Below are 19044 nucleotides of genomic sequence, written 5' to 3'. Positions count from 1 at the left end.
GTTCCCTGAGGGGAAAGGAGAGCATCTACTAGTAGTAAGGAAGCTAGCTCAACCAAGCTGAAATTACAGAATTAATTAACAAAATTGGACTGCTGAAAATAGACCCTATGCACAGATAAACCTAGAATAAGAACTAAAGGAACCAGGAGTTTTTACCCTGGCAGAGAGGAGATGAGGCTGATGGGAAAAAGTATAATAGAGGCCTTTAGAGTTGGACAGCATAAAATATTGGAAAAGGGCTGGATCCCAAGAAAAGGGGGAACATAGAGCCTGGGGACAAATGGAGCCATGTATCAACTCTGGCTCTTGATTGGCAAACCTGGGAAGCTAGGATCTAATTCTGATTTTTTTTTTTTTTTTTACTTCTTAACAACTCATTAGACAGAACTAACTGCCAATACTCTCAGGCTTCAGCACTGCCCCAGGCAAGGGCAGAATTAAGGCATGTCTGAGAGACAAAGTAAATAGATGAATGGAGACAATTCCATAAAGGGTATATCTTCCCCAAGAAAAGGAGGATGGGTCCCAGCTCAGGTGGCAACATTCTTTCATGGAATTCAGGCCTCAGGGGCTGAAAAACAGAAGCAAACTAAGCCCACCCTCTACCTCAGCCTCTTTCTCAACCACATCACTGGCAGGGAGGGGTTGCTGAAATTAAAGGCACAGAATCACTTTAAACTGGTGGGAAACTGTGGGCAGACAAGCAGCATATGCCGGGCAGGATAGGAAAAGTACAGAGACTAGAGGCTTCATAGGAAAATATGACAACCTGCTGAGTTTCAACCCCATATAAATTGATACTGACTACCATCTCTTCCTGACATAATCTGGTCTGGGAATATCTGACTGAGGGTTAATCATATCTGAGGAGACCCTCCTCATAAAAAGGGTCTATATAGGCAGGGCAAGAACCAGAAAAACAAGAGTCGAAAAATTCTGATCAGTTAAACAGAACCTATGCTAGAGGTCTAGAAAAAGTTGATTAAATGTCAAAGAACAGATAGAGAAGAAAACCAACTGACATGAAAATCCTAGGTGTTCTAATTTGCTAGCTGCTGGAATGCAATATACCAGAAATGGAATGGCTTTTAAAAAGGGGAATTTAATAAGTTGCAAGTTAACAGTTTTTAGGCTGTGGAAATGTCCCAATTACAGCAAGTCTATAGAAATGTCCAATGTAAGGCATCTAGGGAAAGACACGTTGATTCAAGAAGGCCTGTGAAGTTCAAGATTTCTCTCTCAAATGGAAGGGCAATTGGCGAACACAGTCAGGGTTTCTCTCTCAGCTAGAAGAGCACATGGCGAACACAGCATCATCTTCTAGCTTCCTCTCCAGCTCCCTGGGAGGCATTCTCCCTCCTCATCTCTAAAGGCCATTGGCTGGTGGATGCTCTGCTTCATGGTTTTGTGGCATTCTCTGCTGTAGCTTTCTTGTGACTCTGTCATTCTTCTCTGCACTCTCTGAATCTCCCTGTTTTCTCTCTTATTGTTCTCTGCTTCTGAACCTTTCTCTAAAATATTTCCTCTTTTATAGGATTCCAGTACACTAATCAAGACCCACCCAAATGAGTGGAGTCACATCTCTGTCTAATCAAGTTTTATACCCACATTGAGTAAGTCACATCTTCATGGAGATAACCCAATCAAGTTTCCAACCTACAGTGCTGAATAGGGATTATGAGAAACAGTTGCTCCCATAAGATTGTTTAGGATTAAATCATGGCTTTTCTAGGGTTCATAAATCCTTTCAAACTAGCACACTAGGTAAAGGAGTGGAAATGACCTCCAGAATAAACTAAATAAGGAAATCAAATGCCTAGATGCCAGCAAAAAATAACAAGTCATACCAGGAAAATCAAAGATATGGCCAGTCAAAGGAACAAACCAACATTTCAAATGATACTGGAGTTGAAACAGCAAATTCAGAATGTTTGAACAGATATGCAAAATCACATCAAAAATCAGATCAACAAGTTGAGGGAAGATATGGCAAAAGAGATGAAGGATATAAAGAAGACAGTCAGGAAACATAAAGAAGAACTTGAAAATTTGAAAAAACAAATCACAGAAATTATGGGAATAAGAGGCACAATAGAAGAGGTGAAAAGCACAATGGAGACCTACAACAGAAGATTTGAACATGCAGAAGAAAGGATTGGTGAACGAGAAGATATCTGAAATCCTACACACAAAAGAAAAGTTAGGGAAAAGAATGGAAGAACATGAGCAGGGTCTCAGGGAATTGAATGACAACAAGAAACTCACAAATATACATGTTGTGGATGTCTCATAAGGAGTAGAGAATGGAAAAGGGGCAGAAAGAATAATGGAAGAAACAATCACTGAAAATTTCACTCCTTTTAAGAAAGACATAAAATTACAGATCCAAGAAGTCCAGCATACCCAAAACAGAATAGATCCAAATAGAATTACTCTAAGACATTTACTAATTAGACTTTCATATGTCAAAGACAAAGAGAATTTTGAAAGCAGAAAGAGTAAACAGTACATCACAAATAAGGGAAGCTTAGTAAGACTATATGTGGCTTTTTTGGCAGAAACCATGGAGGTAAGGCACTGGTATGATATACTTAAAATGCTGAAAGAGAAAACTGCCAACCAAGAATTCTACACCCAGCAAAACTGTCCTTCAAAAATGACAGGGAGCTTAAAATATTTTCAGACAGTCACTGGGAGAGTGTGTGACTAAGAGACTGGCTCTACAAGAGATACTAAAGGGAGCACTACAGGCACATAGGAAAAGACAGAAGATAGAGGTCTGGAAAACAGTGTAGAAATGAAGAATGTCAGTAAAGGCAAAATGAAAAAATAAAAAAATATGACATATAAAATCCAAAATACAAAATGGTAGAAGAAAGTACTGCTATTACAGTAATAATATTAAATGTTAATGGATTAAACTCCCCAATCAAAAGACATAGACTGTCAGGATGGATTAAAAAACAGGACCTATCTATATGCTGTCTACAGGAGACTCACATTAGATCCAAGGACAAAAAGAGATTGAAAGTGAAAGGTTGGAAAAAGGTATTTAATGCAAACAACAATCAGAAAAGAGCAGGGGTAGCTATAATGATATCCAACAAATTAGACTTCAAATGTAAAACAAATAAAAGAAACAAAGAAGGACACTATATATTACTAAAAGGAACAATGCTGCAAGAAGACATAACAATCACAAATATTTTTTATACACCAAGCTAGAGCGCCCCAACATACATGAGGCAAACACTGAAGGGAGAAGTAGACACATCTACAATAGAAGTTGGAAACCTTAATTCCCCACTCTCATCTATGGATAGAACATCTAGACAGAGGATCAATAAGGAAACAGAGAATTTGAATAATACAATAAATGAATTAGATTTAAAAGACATTTACAGAACATTACACCCCACAACAGCAGGATACACATTTTTCTCAAGTGCTCATGGCTGATTATCAAGGATTAGACTATATGCTGGGTCATAAAGCAAGTCTCAATAAATTTTTAAAGATTGAAATTATAGAAAACACTTTCTCAACTCATAATGGAGTGATGTTAGAAATCAATACCAGGGAGAGGGCAAACAAATTCACAAATATATGGAAGCTCAGCAACACAGTCTTAAACAACCAGTAGGACAAGGATGAAGGTACAAGATAAATCAATAAATATCTCAAGGGAAATGAAAATAAAAACACAACATATCAAAATTTATGGGATGCAGCACAGGTGGTGCTGAGAGGGAAATTTATTGCCCTAAAAGCCTATACTAAAAAAAGCAGAAAGAGCAAAAACTTGAGGAATTAACTGTTTACCTGGGAGAACTAGAGAAAGAACAGGCAACTAACCCTAAAGCAAACAAAAGGAAAGAAATAAATGAAGATTAGAGCAGAAATAATGAATTTGAGAGTATGAAAACAATAGAGAAAATTAACAAAACCAGAAGTTGGTTCTTTGAGAAAATCAGTAAAATCGATGGATCCTTAGCTATACTGAGAAAAAAAAAAGGGATAGAGGATGCAAATAAATAAAATCAGAAATGGAAGAGGGGACAAACCCACTGACCTTGCAGAAATAAAGGAGATAATGAGAAAATACTATGAGCAACTATATTCTAATAAACTAGACAAAACAGATAAAATCAACAATTTCTTAAGAAAGGCATGAATAATCAGCATTGACTCAAGGGGAAATAGATGACCTTGACAAACCAGTCACAAGTAAAGAGATTGAATCAGTCATCAAGAAGCTCCCAAAAGAAGTACCTTACACTATTGAGCTATGTTCCAGTAGCCTTGATTCTTGAATGCAATTGTGTATAAAGATATAGTTTTTACAATGTGACTGTAGGATTGAGAAAACTTTATGTCTGATGCTCCTTTTATCCAGTGTATGGACTGATGAGTAAAAAAATATGGATAAAAAATAAATAGATAGGTGTGATGGTGGCTCACTGGCAGAATTCTCGCCTGCCACGTCAGAGACCCAGGTTCAGTTTCTGGTGCCTGCCCACGAGGGAAAAAAAGAAAAACAGCAAATAATAGGAAGATAATGAAAAAAATGAATTGGCTAGATGGAAACACAAGTAGTCAAAGAGAGGGAGGGGTAAAGGGTATGGTATATATGGGTTTTCTCTTTTTTCTTCCTGTTTATTTTTCTGGAGTGATGCAAATGTTCTAAAAAATGATCATGGTGATGAATGAACAATTATGTGATGATATTGTAAGCCATTGGCTATAAACAATGTATAGAATGTATGTGTGTGAAGACTTGTCAATAAAAATATTTTAGAAAAAGAAGCTCCCCAAAGAGAAAAGTCCAGGACCAGGTGGCTTCATATATGAATTCTACAAAGTATTCAAGAAAGAATTAGTAACAATCTGCTCAAACTTTTCAAAAAATTTGAAGAGGAGGGAAAGCTACCTAACTCATTCTATGATGCCAATATTACCCTAATACCAAAGCCAGACAAAGATACTAGATGAAAAAAATTACAAACCAATCTCTTTAATGAATATAGATGCAAAAATTCTTAGCAAAATGCTTGCAAATCAAATCTAGCAGTACATTAAAGGAATTATACACCATGATTAAGTGGGATTTATTCCAGGCATGCAGGACTGGTTCAACACAAGGAAATCAATTAATGTAATTCACCATATTAATAAGTCAAAGCAGAAAAACCATATGATCATCTTGATTGATGCAGAAAAGGCATTTGACAAAATTCAACGTTCTTTCTTGATGAAAACACTTCAAAAGATAGGAATAGAAGGGAATTTCCTCAACATAATAAAGGGAATATATGAAAACCCACAGCTCACATCATCCTCAATGGGGAAAGAATGAAAGCTTTCCCTCTAAGATCAGGAACAAGACAGGATGCCCACTGTCACTATTGTTATTTAACATTATGCTGGAAGTTCCTGCCAGAGGAATTAGACAAGAAAAAGAAATAAAAGGCATCCAAATTGGAAAGAAAGAAGTAAAAATCTCACTGTTTGCAGATGAGGTGATACTAAATGTCAAAAATCCAAAAAAATCTATAGCAAAGCTACTAGAGCTAATAAATGAGTATAGCAAAGTGGCAGGGTACAAGATCAATACCAAAAAACTGTAGTGTTTCTATACACTAGTGATGAGAAATCTGAGGAGAAAATCAAGAACAAAATTCCATTTACAATAGCAAACAAAAGAATAAAATATTTAGAAGTAAATTTAACTAAGGATACAAAAGACCTATACACAGAAAACTATAAGAAATTACTAAAAGAAATCATGAAGACCTAAATAAATGGAAGGGCATACTGTGTTCATGGATCAGAAGACTAAATATAGTTAAGATGTTAGTTCTACCCAAATTGATTTATAGATTTAATGCAATACCAATTAAAATACCACCTTACTTTGCAGAAATATAAAAACAAATAAATTTATTTGGAAGGGTGCTGTGCCCCCAAAGCTAAAAATATCTTGAGAAAGAAAAATAAAGTTGGAGTTCTCACACTACCTGACTTTAAAGCATAAATACAAAACTACAGTGGTCAAAACAGCATGGTACTAGTATAAAAAGGGATAAATTGACCAATGGAATATAATTAAGTGTTCTGAAGCAGACCCCCTCATCTATGGACAATTGATCTTTGATAAGATGGTCAAGCCAACCCAAATAGAAAAGAACATCCTCTTCAATAAAAGATGTTTGGAAAACTGGATATCCATAGCAAAAGAGTGAAAGAGGATCCATATCTCACACCCTATACAAAATTAACTCAAAATTGATCAAAGACATAAACATTAGAGTTAAGACCATGAAAATTTTAGAAAAAATGTAGGGAAACATCTCATAAATCTTGTGATAAGAGGTGGTGTTCTAGTGAAAAAAGAAATAGATAAATGTGATCTCCTCTAAATTAAACACCTTTGTGCATCAAATAACTTTGCCAAGAAAGTAAAAAGGCAGCCTAAATGCAATTGGAGACAATATTTGGAAACCACATATCAAATAAGGGTTTAATATCAAGAATATATAAAGAGATTCTACAACTCAACAAAAAGACAAATGACCCAATTTAAAAATGGGCAAAAGACATGAACAGAAGAGAAAAATACAAATGGCTAAAAGGCATATGAAAAGATGCTCAATTTCACAGGCTATTAGGGAAATCCAAATCAAAACCACAATAGATATTTCACCTCACACACTAAAATGTCCATTATCAAAGAAAATAGAAAACAAGTGTTGAAGAAGATGTGGAGAAAGAGGCACAATTACCAGCTGTTGATGGGAATATAAAATGAAGGCAGTTTGGCAGTTCTCAGGAAACTAAGTATAGAATTGCCATGTGATCCAGCAATCCCATTACGAGGCATGTATTCAGAGGAACTGAAGGCAAGGACACAAATGGACATTTGCACACTGGTCTTTATAGCAGCATTATTTACCATTGCCAAAAGATGGAAACAAATGTATATCAATGGATGAGTGACTTAACAAGCTGTGGTATATACATACAATGGAATATTACGCAGCTGTAAGACAGAATAAAGTCACGAGGCATGTAAAAAATGGATGAACCTTCAGGACATTATGCTGAATAAAATTAGTCATAAACAAAAGGAAAAACTGTATGGTCTCACTAGTATGAACTAACATTAATGAGTGAACTTTGAGAGTTAAAGTTAAGAACATAGGTTATCAGGAGATAGAAAGAGAGTAGAGGTTGGGCATTTTGTGTTGAAGGACTACAAAATATGCAATAAACCTGATTGTAAAAATTCAGAAATGGATAGCACAATAAAATCTGATGGTAGCACAATAACATAAGTACACTGAATAAAGCTGAATGTGAATATGATTATGAGAGAAGGGCTGGGGGCCCATATGACACCAGAAGTAAAGACAGAGGATAAAGACTGAGATGGTTTAGCTTAGAATGCTTAGAGTGGACAATGATGGTGATTAAAAGTACAACTATAAGAATGTTTTTTGCATGAGAGAGAACAAATGAATGTCAATATTGCAAGGTGTTGAAAATGGGATGGTATACAGGAAAAAAACACAATCAATATAAGCTAGGGTCTATTGTCAACAGTGACATTGTAATATGCTTGCACTGAATGTAACAAAGGCATTATGGCAAAACTAAATGTCAACAAGTGGTGGGTATGAGGGAGGGCTATGGGATTCTTTGCAGAAGAAAAGGAAATGTCTTCACATAGACTGGTGGCAAAGTCATGGCTATATAATTGTACCAGGAACCACTAATTTTTTACTTAGATTGTATGATGTGTGAATAAAACTGTTCAAAAATGAACAGAGACAAATAAGTACTGGAGAAAATGTGGAGAAAGAGATCCACCTATTCACTGTTGCTAGGTATATACCTGGAGGAACTGAGAGTGGGGACTTGAATATACATTTGCACACTGCTGTTTATGGTGGCAGTGCAACAGACGGAGATGGCCTAAGGAAACCACTGAGGAATGGAAGGCTGAATTGTGGTATATACATACAATGGACTGCAAGAAGGAATGCAGTTGTAAGGTTTGCAACTAGGTGAATGAATCCTGATGACAGTCTGTTGAATGAAATGCCAGAAAGAAAAAGACAAATATTATCCCATGAATGATGGTGAAGATAGCACAACACTGTGAATGCGATTAACGGCACTGAAATATATATCTGAAAATGATTAAAAGGGGAAATGTTAGATTATATATATGCTAATAGCATAAAGAAATTTTAAATTCATGGAACTACACTATACAGTGAGCGCTAATTTAAACTAAGAACTTTAATTAATAGTACAGTTGTAAAGATGTGTTATAATCATCAGTTGTTAGAAATGTAGGATGTTGGTGGTGGCGTGGTGTGTTAGAATCCTGCATTTTATATATGATTGCTCTGTAAACCCACATAATAGTAATAATAATAATGTTCTAGTTTGCTAGCTGCCAGAATGCAACACACCAGAGATGGATTGGCTTTTAATAAAAGGGGATTTATTTAGTTAAAAATGTACAGTTCTTCAGAGGAAAGGCAGCTAACTTACAACTGAGGTTCTTTCTTACATGGAAGGCACAGGGCGATCTCTGCTGGCCTTCTTCCAGGCCTCTGAGTTCCAACAACTTTCCCCGGGGTAAAATTCCTTTTTGCATCTCCAAAGGCCTGGGCTGAGCTGCAAGTACTAAGATGAGGTAAGTTGAACTGCCTGGCTGTGCTAGGTTGAGCTGTCTCATTTAAACTTCCAGCCAATTAAATCAAACATCATTCATTGCAGTAGGCACACCTCCTAGCTGACTGCAGATGTAATCAGCAAGAGATGAGCTTCACATGCCATTGGCTCATGTCCACAGCAACAACACTAGGCACCTTCACCTGGCCAAGGTGACGCCTGAACCTTACTACCACAAATCATAATAAAGATCTAATGATATAGCATCTTCTCATGCTTATGCTCAATTTTTTTGAGGCTATAAGAGAATCCAGTCTACACGATATTTAAGGGCTATGTGTATATTTAGTAAATGTAAATATATTTCAAGTCTATGTTTCATTTTAGAGCCACTCAAAGCTACATTATGGAGTGAAACCCATACTTCATATAGATTTCAAATATCTTCAAATATTTACAGCATTGATAATGGGAAAGTTGTTACTGTCCTTAATATGAGGGCATCCTTATATAAAATATGGACATAAGAGTGTTTCTAAAAGACATATTTCTAGATTAGAATTTCAGCATCAAAGGGTAAATAATATTTTTTTTTTGGCATGGGCAGGCTCCAGGAATTAAACCTGGGTTTCTGACATGGCAGGCGAGAATTGTGCCACTGAGCCACCATTGCACCACCCAATAATTTTTATTTTTGATAGGCTCTTCCAAATGATCATCTAAAAGTCTGTATCAATTATAATCCACCAATAATGTTTGGAAAGTACCTCACCAACATTTAATATGAATTTTAAAAAAAATTGTAACCATCTGATGAACAAAACTGAGAGAAAAAAAGGATCTCTGGTTTCAGTTGACAGTTTCCTGATTATTAAGCTTAGGTTTTAAATATATATATATATATTTAGTGGCTATTTAGTATTTTATCTTTTGTGACCTGATCTTTCTAGGTTTGTTTGTTTGGGTTTTTTGTGGGTTTTTTGGGTTGTTTTTGGCATGGGCAGATTGCAGGAATCAAACCCGGGTCTCCTGTATGGCAGGCAAGAATTTGATCTTTCTGTTTCTTAAATGGATTGTCTTTTTCTTACTGAATTGTAGGAGCTCTTTAAAGATCATGGCAATTAATCTTTTTCCTGTTATATGTGTATATGTGTGTATGTGAAATATTTGATTTCACAATAGACTATTAAACTATCTTTTAAATCATTGATATTTTGTTCAGGTTTTTATTATTTTCTATATTCAGATCTTTTAATTTTTTCCTTAACAGCTCCTGCATTTTGGAGGTCCTTAAGATTGCCTTTTCTACAGGAAGATTATTAAAAAGAAAATTCTAGTTCGTTCTAATTTTTCTATGAGTTTGTGTGTGTGGTGTGTGTCTCCTTAAGATAATTAGTTCATTTGGAGGTTATATTAGTGAATATGCAAAGTAGAAAACCAATTGAACCAATGTGATCTTTAAAAATCCTCACCCATTGATTTTTAAGTGTCACATTTATCCTGTATATATACTTATATGGGTTTCTATCATTTATTTTAACACAGTGATTTTTTTTCTATTCTTGGTCCAATATCACACTTTTTTTATTTCTGTGCTTTGTTTTAATTTGATAAGACAAGTCCTTTCTTTGCTGTCCTTTTATTTTAAATAAAATTGTGAAGTTTTTCATAGTTATTCCTTCAATTGAACAGTGAAATCATCTTAGGTTCCAAATAGAAAAAAATTCTTATGAAGATAGTAACTAGAATTTCACTGGACTAATATCAGTCTCTCCATACAGAATATAGAATCTTTTCTTTTAAATCCTCTGGCAAAACCCTATAGTGCTAATCATATGAGTCTGTCTAAATTCTAGTTAAATAAGTTAAGATATAATAGCTTTTATTGCTAATGAGAATAAAGTCACCTTCTCTAATATTTTCTACATTTTACATGGACTTCTGAATTTTAGTATTTTATTGAGTGGTTGTAATTCACTTTTTCACGAGATTAAACCAAGTCTTTCAAACGATGTTTAAGTACTACTTTCTAATTACGACACAGGTGAATCAGAGAAAATTTGAGCATTTCCACAGCATAACAATTACTTGGCAATACAACCAATGAGAAATCTTATTTAACAATGTAAATCTTTCTAGAATTGTCTTCAATGCTGAATGCTAAACTGTGAAAAATGTGTTTAGTTTAATACAAGTCTTTAAATCTATTTTTGAGGGCTAGTCCACTTTATGCCACTAAAAAAACTTTATCTTATAAAAAAAAGAAAGTTTTTCAATGTAGGATTTGAAAGCCCAAAGCACAACTAAAATAAAACTATGCCTTTTCTTTTTCCAGCAAGCTCTTGCCTGTGACAGTGAGTTTGCCATCATGGCACCCAAAAAGAAGACTGTCAAAAAGAACAAAGGAGATATAAATGAGATGACTATAATTGTAGAAGACAGCCCTCTAAACAAACTAAATGCTTTGAATGGACTCCTAGAGGGAGGCAATGGCATTAGCTGCATTTCTTCTGAATTAACAGATGCTTCTTATGGCCCTAACCTCTTGGAAGGTTTAAGTAAAATGCGGCAAGAGAACTTCCTTTGTGATTTAGTCATTGGCACCAAAACCAAATCCTTTGATGTTCACAAGTCAGTGATGGCTTCATGCAGTGAGTATTTTTACAACATCCTAAAAAAGGACCCATCTATTCAAAGGGTTGATCTCAATGATATCTCACCACCTGGCCTGGCCACTGTGATTGCATATGCCTACACTGGAAAGCTAACTCTCTCCTTGTATACAATAGGAAGCATTATTTCTGCTGCTGTTTATCTTCAGATCCATACTCTTGTAAAGATGTGCAGTGACTTTCTGATTCGGGAGATGAGTGTTGAGAACTGCATGTATGTTGCTAACATTGCTGAAACATACTCCCTGAAAAACGCGAAAGCAGCCACTCAGAAATTTATCCGGGACAACTTCCTTGAATTTGCAGAATCAGATCAGTTTATGAAACTTACATTTGAGCAGATCAATGAACTTCTCATAGATGATGATTTACAGTTGCCTTCTGAAATAGTAGCATTCCAGTTTGCAATGAAATGGCTAGAATTTGACCAAAAGAGAGTGAAATACGCTGCAGATCTTTTGAGCAATATTCGCTTTGGTACCATTTCTGCACAAGACCTGGTTAATTATGTTCAGTCTGTACCAAGAATGATGCAGGATGCAGAGTGTCACAAACTTCTCGTAGATGCTATGAACTATCACTTACTTCCATATCATCAAAACACGTTACAGTCTAGGCGCACGAGAATCCGAGGGGGCTGCCGAGTCCTAGTCACTGTAGGGGGACGCCCAGGACTAACTGAGAAGTCCCTTAGTAGGGATATCTTGTACAGAGACCCTGAAAATGGATGGAGCAAGCTTACAGAGATGCCAGCCAAAAGTTTTAATCAGTGTGTAGCTGTGATGGATGGATTTCTTTATGTAGCTGGTGGTGAAGACCAGAATGATGCACGAAATCAAGCTAAGCATGCAGTCAGCAATTTCTGCAGGTACTTGATTCTTTATTAGGAACTGAAATGGTTCCATATTATGGGGAAATAATCTGTCATAGGAGTCCTATTATTTCAGCTAATGGACTCTAAATAAATAATAATGCCATCTTACATGTGTATAGCATTTTACCATAAATAAAATGAATTGACATATGTACTCTAGATTTCTGAGACAAGCCTGTGAGGTAGGCTGGAAAGATCGGATTGTTCTGATTTTACTTATGAGAAACCAGACACTCAGAGAAGTTGTACCACTAATAACTGGCAATTCATGTTTTCTCATTTCTAGTCAGGGGCTCTTCGCAATACTGCCTTTCTGAAATTTAATTTTTAACGCTAAGTGGTAAAGATAAAAATAATGCCAAATTTCTTATATGTGGCTGCCATTCACTATGGTCAGATTGATAATTGGTATATAGGATGAGATAATAAAAAATGTGGCAGCTAATTAACTTTATTTGATGACTGAAGAGCTTAGAAACTGTTGATTTTTTTATGCATATAGAAAGAATCCTTCAAAAAATGGAACTCAAAAGCTATATCATTTTTCTATATTTGTGATAAAAATTAAACTTCCATATAAGTGAAACACTCAAAAAGTCATGCTTGTATCATGGTATAGCATAAAGTCAAACGTAACTAATTAAACAAGATGTGAGAACTTATACAATGTATCATGACAAAATATTTTGTTTTATTTCATAATATATTTGTGTTATTTCAAAGAATCCCAGGAGTTAACTCTTGGTTTTTATTTGGAGGTTAAACAGGACAAAGATAAACAACAAACTGAAGGAGTGAGTTCTGTCTTTACAATACTTCTGAACTATGAAAACAGGAAAGCATGGATATAGTGTAACTTGCTCCTCCTGCTGATAACTCACTTGTTAGTATTCAAATCACTGTTCTTGTAGTACTGATTTCAGTGTTTATAATAACTGGAATACTGAGCAGTAAAAATAAATTCCTAAAGGAAAAATCTTACTTATTAAGCTCTGGAGAATAGAGAATCCATCAAAAGTTAAGCTTTTTGTTGACACTCTTGGACATAATGGGGCAATGGATATTTGAATGTGCAGAGAAGGAGATTGGAAAGCCAAACTCTGTGGGCTCTTCTCCAAGTGGCCGGGATTAACTAAGTGGTCTCCAGGAAAGTGGGGGATGGAAGTGGAGCTCACCAAATGCCTCCCTTGCCCATTCCAAGTGTCACGCATTTTTACTCGCTGAGAAACAGCCAGGCTCTAGGTCAGCATAGCCTCCAGCTCAGTCCATAGCCTCCTGTCAGGTATCTCTAACGTCAGGATTCCCACATTATGGTTTGCACAGTAACATGGTCACCACTGACAAGGTTGTCACACTTCCTCTGCCATTTCCAGATACGACCCCCGCTTCAACACCTGGATACACCTGGCTAGCATGAATCAGAAGCGCACACACTTCAGCCTGAGCGTGTTCAACGGGCTTCTGTACGCCGTGGGCGGCCGCAACGCGGAAGGTAGTCTGGCCTCGCTGGAGTGCTACGTGCCCTCCACCAATCAGTGGCAGCAGAAGGCGCCCCTGGAGGTGGCGCGCTGCTGCCACGCCAGCTCGGTCACCGATGGCCGCGTGTTGGTGACCGGCGGCTACATCGGCAACGCGTACTCGCGCTCTGTGTGCGCTTATGACCCGGCCAGCGACGCGTGGCAGGAGCTGCCGGGCATGAGCACACCGCGGGGCTGGCATTGCGCCATCACGCTGGGCGACAGAGTGTACGTGATGGGGGGCAGCCAGGTGGGGCCGCGCGGGGAGCGCGTGGACGTGCTGACCGTAGAGTGCTACAGCCCGGCATCGGGCCAGTGGAGCTACGCGGCCCCGCTGCAGGTGGGCGTGAGCACCGCGGGTGCCTCTGCGCTGCACGGCCGCGCCTACCTCGTGGGGGGCTGGAACGAGGGCGAGAAGAAGTACAAGAAGTGCATTCAGTGCTTCAACCCCGAGCTCAATGAGTGGACGGAGGAAGACGAGCTGCCCGAGGCCACTGTGGGCGTGTCCTGCTGTACCCTCTCGATGCCCAACAACGTGACCCGGGAATCCCGGGCCAGCTCCGTGTCCTCCGTTCCAGTCAGTATCTGAGCCCAGGTAGATGCGAGGACACAGGAGGAACAAGTATTTATTCATATAGCCACATGATAAACGTTTTAAGTTAGCGAAAAGGAAAATATATAACACTTACTACAATGGTCTTATTTTTAAATATATCGATGCATATGTCCTGACAGTTTTTAAATTCCTGGTATGGCATAATCTACCTCTTGGTCAACTTTTTTTTTTTTTTTAGCAAAATACTGAGCCACAACCAACAAAAGAGAGAAACAATTTATTTTAGCGGCCACTGGGTGGCAGACGGAATTCGATGTAGGCACTCTTCCAAAGTGCCATGTTTCCTAAATGTGTAGTGGTTACAATCAAATTTGAGATTTTTCTTCTACAATTTAGTACGCATAACGTTTATGTGAACAAGCTATTTTAGGTACGAAAGTTTATCTTCTCTCTGCCTCTTTTTTTATTCTTTAGAAAGTTGAAAATACTCATTTATAGGTTTTATTTATTTTAAAATAGGAAGTCTGTCTATATCCATAAACTTGGGAAGATTTAATTCTGTATTTCAATGCAATTTCTTTTCCTCATGTGAATGAGTATAGGATTTTGAAAGGCATCCCATGACAAAGCCATAAACTTAAAGTCTGACTGGAAGGGACAGAGATTCCCCAGGAGGTGTCGAGTGGTTAGGTGTGATTTAGGTCTGCCCCTTTCTTCTTCCATGCTCCGGACTCCACCGTATTTTCCACCATAAAATCCTGCTCTCAAAAAGAACTGATATCAATCCCTTAATTCGTAGGGAAATTTAAATCAGTTTGTTGTTTCTCCTAGAAGTATTTGCACTTTAACCTTTGTCCTCTAGTAAAGGAATTTCAAATATCATGGGAACCTCACCTAGAAGCTGCACCAACATGGTTAAAGGCAGCCTTGATCTTTATATAAAGAACACTAAATAAAACTATGTCCTTAAGGAGAGTTAACTTAAAGCTTATATAGCCTGAAACTTATACAACCACTAATTTAATTTTCTCCACTCTCTTATATGAGAGAATGAAGGAAACTGTTGGAATTACTAGGTTTGTAATAACTGGATGAATGGGTTCTCCTGTTGGTGAATGCCATTGTTTCTCATTTCATATCTATCCTCCTGATTTCACAATTAAAAAATCTAACACATTCATTTCACATAGTAATAGTAAGGTAATACATGCCTATTCTGATATATTTTTATTAATCACATCTGCTCCAAATTAACTTTGCAAATTAAAGTGTATCTACTTGATATAAATTATTTTTTCAAATATATTTGCCATCTTTGGGAAGGGCAGGAATATTGTAGTAAATGATACATATTTTCCTTTCTTATAATTTATCACTTTATTCTTTGATAATTTATTTGGTTTGGAGAGGAGTGGCCTATCAATTATGGATTATGTGCAATTGGGTTTTAAAGAATAAAACAAATTATTTAAAGAATTAAACATGGGGTATATGGAAATATACCTGGATTTTCATTTATCCCATCCTTTTCCACATTGATAGGTTATTGCTAGATTATGATAGTTACATCTAAAACATTATTAGAACTGTGAAAAGTGGTTCATATAGTACATTTTGTGGAACAATTTTATGTGCCCCGTATGAAGAGTTCATTCTCTGGGTATTAATTGTTAACACTTGGGTGAAGGCTATAAACATTGTAAGTTAAGAACAGGACATTATTAACGTAGAAACACTGGGTGGTTTCCTTACCCCACACAGAGTATGACGCTTCACCAGGTACAGAGCTTTTAAAGACTCTGGTTCCTTTGATGGCTCATCTGATCTGACTGGCAAAGAAAGCTGTGTGAGAAACTAGTTTTTAGAGCAAGTTAAATCACTTAGCTCTAAACTTATCAAAGATACAGCCTTTATATAGTCTTTTGTTCTTGCAGCAGCATTGGTAAAATAAACTTTTCATTTTTAATCAATTATTTGGGCCCCACTTGTAAGGCCTATATATAAGGGTGATTAGGATACCTTTTCCTTTGGTGAATCTAAGAAAAGAAATATGTTGTGAATACATGTATATTCTCATGCAATTGAGAAGCCTAAAATACATTATCAATTTTGAGAGAAATAAAGTGGTTATGGATCACTGAAATGAGTGGTAAATAGACACAATTCCTGGATACACACTAATTGATAGTCTCCCATTGAGATACTGAAAGGAGTATGTAAAAAGGAGGACTTAGGATTTGGAATGAAATAAGGATCCATCAGTTGTAACATTTTATCATGGAAGAATGAGAAAAACTGCTGAAACTAGAGGATTTTTCATCTATCAGAGCATGGTAAGTTACTGGGCTGTGCAAAAACTTGGAAGTGGCTTTCTGGAAGTGAAACTGGAAACATGTTAGAGCCAAATAAATCATTTGAAATTACCTTTAACTAATTCCCCTCATTGGTTATGTGAAAACTCAGAAAATACATATAACCGAACTTACCAAGTTCCTGGATGCACTCCTATTCTATCTTCTGCTTCAACAATTAGGTTGGCAAATAAAGACAAATATGAATTTGGAAATCAGGAATCTCTGACACAACACACTGGTTGGAAGAACAAAACATAAGGATTCTAAGGGTTCTTGAAATCTTTATATCCTGAAACATCCTGCATTGCCAGTTGAGAGATACAAAAGTCTACAAATCAAAATAATGTGCATCACTTTCAGATGGTCAGTAAAACATGCTCTTTAACCTAACTATTGAAGCAACTGCTCCTAAAGTGTTTAGCAGATTCTCCAGGTTTCCCAACTGGGAAATTGACGTCATTTTGATTGTTTTTTAAGCTTACATTCAATTACACTCCCAAGTTTTCAAAGCCAACCATGTACTTTCTTTTATTTTTCTGAAAGAAAGGGACTTATTTTTGGAATGTACGAGTCCTATGATTAAATAAAAGCATTTGTACAATGTGTCAGAGCATTAGCATGTTACCCAGCAGCTGAAATAATAAAACACAAGCTCTATTTTCTGAATGGGCCAGAGTCCTGATGAGAAAATCCCCAGGAAGCCAGGATTTAATGCAGTCCCTCCATTTTTAGTTAGGCTCTTGGTGCCAGATTGTCATTCCCGATGCATTAGTTGTTTTTCTATAAACAATCACATTGAATGAGTCTTATTTTTACTTCCTATGTTATAAGAATGGTTATGAGTAGAAGGTCAGTCATGGTATAATTTCAAACAATGTCTAGATGGCAATGGAGTGTTAAGAATGAGGAGGTATAATTGAGGTAATAAGAAAGTGAGAATGTACTGAATGGTTCTGAGATTTAAAACAGAGCAGCAATTATAGTAGGTGTACTTTGTAAACATGCATGTAAATAGAAGTTTACCTGGAAATATGTTGTGTTAAAAGGTTATCTTGGCCACGTATCTTCATAATTCATTCAAGTTACTAAGTAGAAGAAATTCAAATTGCTTCATTTAATTTATATTCCCCTGGTTACAAGTGGGTGAATTTATGTAATTTTCTCTTTGAATGAACCAGATTCTCATTCCAGCCACTGATAAATATCCTCTCTAGCACAAAACAGCATCAAAAGGAATTACTTTTCAGTATTTCTTTTCATACCTATGAAAACTATAGCATATTTTCCCAAACACTCTTCCACGGTAATTATAAAAACTAAAAACTCTAAAATATTAATGATTTAACCTCCAACACATTCAGAAGGTAAAGACCATTTAAATTTCCCTCCTAATAAGTTTGAAATAAAATACTGTTTTGGGATACTCCTAAAGAATTTTTTTTTTTTATTTAGCAAATTTTGGCAAAAAAAATTTCTTTATTTGCTTAAAATATTCTGGTACTATGTAAGGAACAACAAACTAAAAAGTACAGTAGTGTTATTTTGCATCCTTATCATTATCAATAAAGCTGCATAACACGCTCTTACTCAATGATCACATGTGGGCAATTTTGAAGTGTCCTTTCTATGATGATTGGGGTTTGTCTTTTTTTTCTCTATTTAATTTCCCTGATGATTGACCTAAGCAACAATCGCAACAACAAAAAAAGAAATGACAAATAATTGAGAAGCTTGTTCCAATAGCTTGAAGAAGACTAATGAAAGCTAAAGGTATAAAGTATCAACAGTAACTTGCTTAGTAACTTCAGCAAAGTCCCAGCTTTGCTCTATTTCAGCCCCAACCACTTACAAGTCCAGATTAAGGGTGGTTTCCTGGTCTCGTTATCACTGATCACAGAGAACATGGCAAAGATTCAGGTGCATCATCCTTTGTAATGAAACATCTTTGTTGGAAATGAAATTGTTTTGCTGTAAAAACAAATCGTCATAGCCTTTCCCTTCATCATTCCAAATAAGTAAATGAAATTAAAAATTTAAGCAACATAAGATGTGTAACCTTTGATATGATTTAATAGACAAATATCAACGTTCAGATCAGGCCATCTTAGTTATGTCTAGAACATTCTAAATGGCAGCAATGCTTTTTTCTTCAACGTCTCCAAGCCCAGTAACATGTAAAGATGCCCAACACCAAAACAGAAACCACCTTAGGTCACATTTTTAGTCCTGTGCATCCCAGCCAGGTGCTCCAGGGAGTCTTTGAGTTTTCTTTGAATTCCCACATAACTCCTAGCTTCCCTACAGGCTTGCACTCCCTCCTACATTCACACAATCAATCCACTTTCCCAATTCATAACACATGAAATCATTTAATGACGTCACCTTC

At 36.5% G+C, this 19044-nt stretch overlaps 1 protein-coding gene across 1 annotated transcript in view; it reads left to right on the top strand.

Moving 5' to 3' along the window:
* The window catches only part of KLHL31 (kelch like family member 31), a 35382-nt gene extending 17138 nt beyond the window's left edge, over positions 1 to 18244 (top strand). Inside the window, exons 2-3 of the mRNA XM_077162087.1 lie at positions 11021 to 12225; positions 13605 to 18244. Coding sequence (XP_077018202.1) covers positions 11054 to 12225; positions 13605 to 14337 — 1905 coding nt within the window. The 5' untranslated portion in view covers positions 11021 to 11053 and the 3' untranslated portion in view covers positions 14338 to 18244. The remainder of the gene's footprint in view (positions 1 to 11020; positions 12226 to 13604) is intronic.
* The last annotated feature ends 800 nt before the right edge of the window (positions 18245 to 19044 follow it).

The sequence above is a fragment of the Tamandua tetradactyla genome, chromosome 5 (genome assembly GCF_023851605.1).
Source record: "Tamandua tetradactyla isolate mTamTet1 chromosome 5, mTamTet1.pri, whole genome shotgun sequence".
NCBI lineage: Eukaryota > Metazoa > Chordata > Mammalia > Pilosa > Myrmecophagidae > Tamandua > Tamandua tetradactyla.
This window is presented reverse-complemented; position numbering and strand designations above follow the sequence as displayed.